The sequence below is a fragment of the Ceratina calcarata genome, unplaced genomic scaffold (genome assembly GCF_001652005.2).
Source record: "Ceratina calcarata isolate Rehan_Ccalc_2016 unplaced genomic scaffold, ASM165200v1 scaffold351.2, whole genome shotgun sequence".
In the NCBI taxonomy this organism is placed as follows: Eukaryota; Metazoa; Arthropoda; class Insecta; order Hymenoptera; family Apidae; genus Ceratina; species Ceratina calcarata.
The window spans coordinates 1,443,494-1,445,536 of record NW_017158043.1 but is presented as its reverse complement, the minus strand read 5'-3'; the positions used below and the strand labels follow the sequence as shown (position 1 = coordinate 1,445,536).

General features: G+C 31.5%; 1 protein-coding gene across 1 annotated transcript in view; it reads left to right on the top strand.

Moving 5' to 3' along the window:
- Positions 1 to 1,720, top strand: part of LOC108625321 (uncharacterized) — a 5,345-nt gene extending 3,625 nt beyond the window's left edge. Inside the window, exon 3 of the mRNA XM_026813940.1 lies at positions 1,565 to 1,720. Within this exon, the coding sequence (XP_026669741.1) occupies positions 1,565 to 1,720 (156 nt within the window). The remainder of the gene's footprint in view (positions 1 to 1,564) is intronic.
- The last annotated feature ends 323 nt before the right edge of the window (positions 1,721 to 2,043 follow it).

Genomic DNA, 2,043 nt, shown 5'->3' with positions numbered 1-2,043 from the left:
TATTGAACAAAAATACTATTTTACAGAATCTCAAACAAAAATGAAAAACTTTTTTATTAGGGCCGTTAATAAAACTTCGAAAAATCCCGTTTGTAGATCTAAGTTATATGCATATACAAAGTTTCATAAAGTCGATGAAAGTATAAAAAATTTAGACACATCCAAACATATAAAAACTCTTCAATTTATCTCAGTAGTAGACCGAAAGTCGTAAGAACTATTGACATTAGTAATCGCCCGTAGCTCATAGCAATGTTAATCAATTTTTATAAGCCTCTATATATGCCTATAAGCTACTCATATCTATAAATAGGGTGTATCAAAGTTTTATTAAAGATTCTAGAAAAAAGATAAAAAATCATGTCCTTTACTTTTCTATTTAATAAGATTCGATGAATAGCAATTTCTTTAAATTTTTGTAACTTATTATATAGTAAACTAAGCCTTCTAACATCCTACAGAAAATTAAGTTGTTTGGTCTAACAGTACAAAAGTTATTCCGTTTTGAAGCGTGTTATATCAATAGGAGTCACTGTAAGTATTGACGATTCTATTCCGCAACCTCGGCGTTGTTCTATTATCGGGGAGGAAGGGGAACTTGAGTTGGGACGAGAGTTTCGAATTTGTGACTCACCGCAATAGTACTCTATTCTCAAAATAACACGTACTCCTTTCTTTTAGCGCGGAATGTGATGTGCCCAGACCAATTGTCGCCGTGCTACGTCTATGACTAATTAACATCTAACGTGATTCACGCTTACCACATTCCCATGTATTACATTCTCGTGAAAGCATATTTTTATTTAAACCCTTCGTCATTTTACGTAAAACATAATTTGATTTATTCATGAATAAAATTAGTCACAGTTATTGCATACAATAAAGAGTGGAACTGAACCTTCTAAAATTGAATAATTTTTTTAAAATCATGCCAAGCGATCGGAGTTTTTTTGTAGTTAGGTGGATTAGTTTATTAAGTTATGTGTATAAAATGTGTTGAAAAAATTAGAATTAGTAGAAATTTTTAGGAGTAATGTGAAGACCGCTTTCTCACCTTTTCTTATCTGAGCATGTAATGAAAAGTAGAGGAACACATTTTGAACATTTATATGAGATAGTTATATGCTGAAAATGTCATCCAAACCCGTTGGCGCTGAAAAGAACGACAGGCGTCGAAACATGTAAATTTTGAGCCAAAAGTCGTAAAAATTGCAATTTTCATCACCTTCACTTAATTATAACTCATAACCAATTTTGATGAAATTTTCAGCATATACTTAGCTCATATAAATGTACAAAATGTGTGGTCCAAATTTTCATTATAAGCACAAATAAAAAAGCTGAAAAAGTAGTCTTGACTCTTTTTCCTGCTTAACTTCTTTTTCTTAAAATTTCCTTTACACATCATTTGATGAACTGGCTCATCTAACTACTAAAAAAGAAACTCTGATCGTTTCGCTTCAATCTTTGAAAAAGTATTCCGTTCTAAAAGATGTTGGTTCAGTTTTGCTCTTTACTGTTGAAATAGTTTGAATAAAGTATCAAAATATGGAATTAAAGCCAGAAAAAGGAATTTAAATGTGTTGGTACCATGACGAATTCCTCGGGAGTTCGTCGATCGGCGAAATCTACCCTGGCAAAGGGCCCGCAAAAACAGTCACATTGTGCGGCTATACTAAATTTAACGAACGACGAATCGGAGAAAGTTGTTCCCGATTGACACCTATCGATATTAACAGCCGCATCTTAAAAGGCTTCGAGTAAATAAAAACAGACCTGTTCTCAAATCATATGCACGAACCTCTACAAAAAAGATATAATACCTTGATATTAATTTTTCAAGTGTTTAAAGTTTGTATGCTTTAGTAGAAGGGTTGCAAATAAGCTATTAAATCTTTAATTTAATTGAACATCAATTAGCGTTTAGTTTTTAATTCAAATTTGATGAATAAAGAAAAAAAATTGTTTAATTAGCTTGATTAGAAGAAATTCGAATTATCGATTGAATTTCAATTCTCGTTATATAGAATCTTAGAAAGTAGG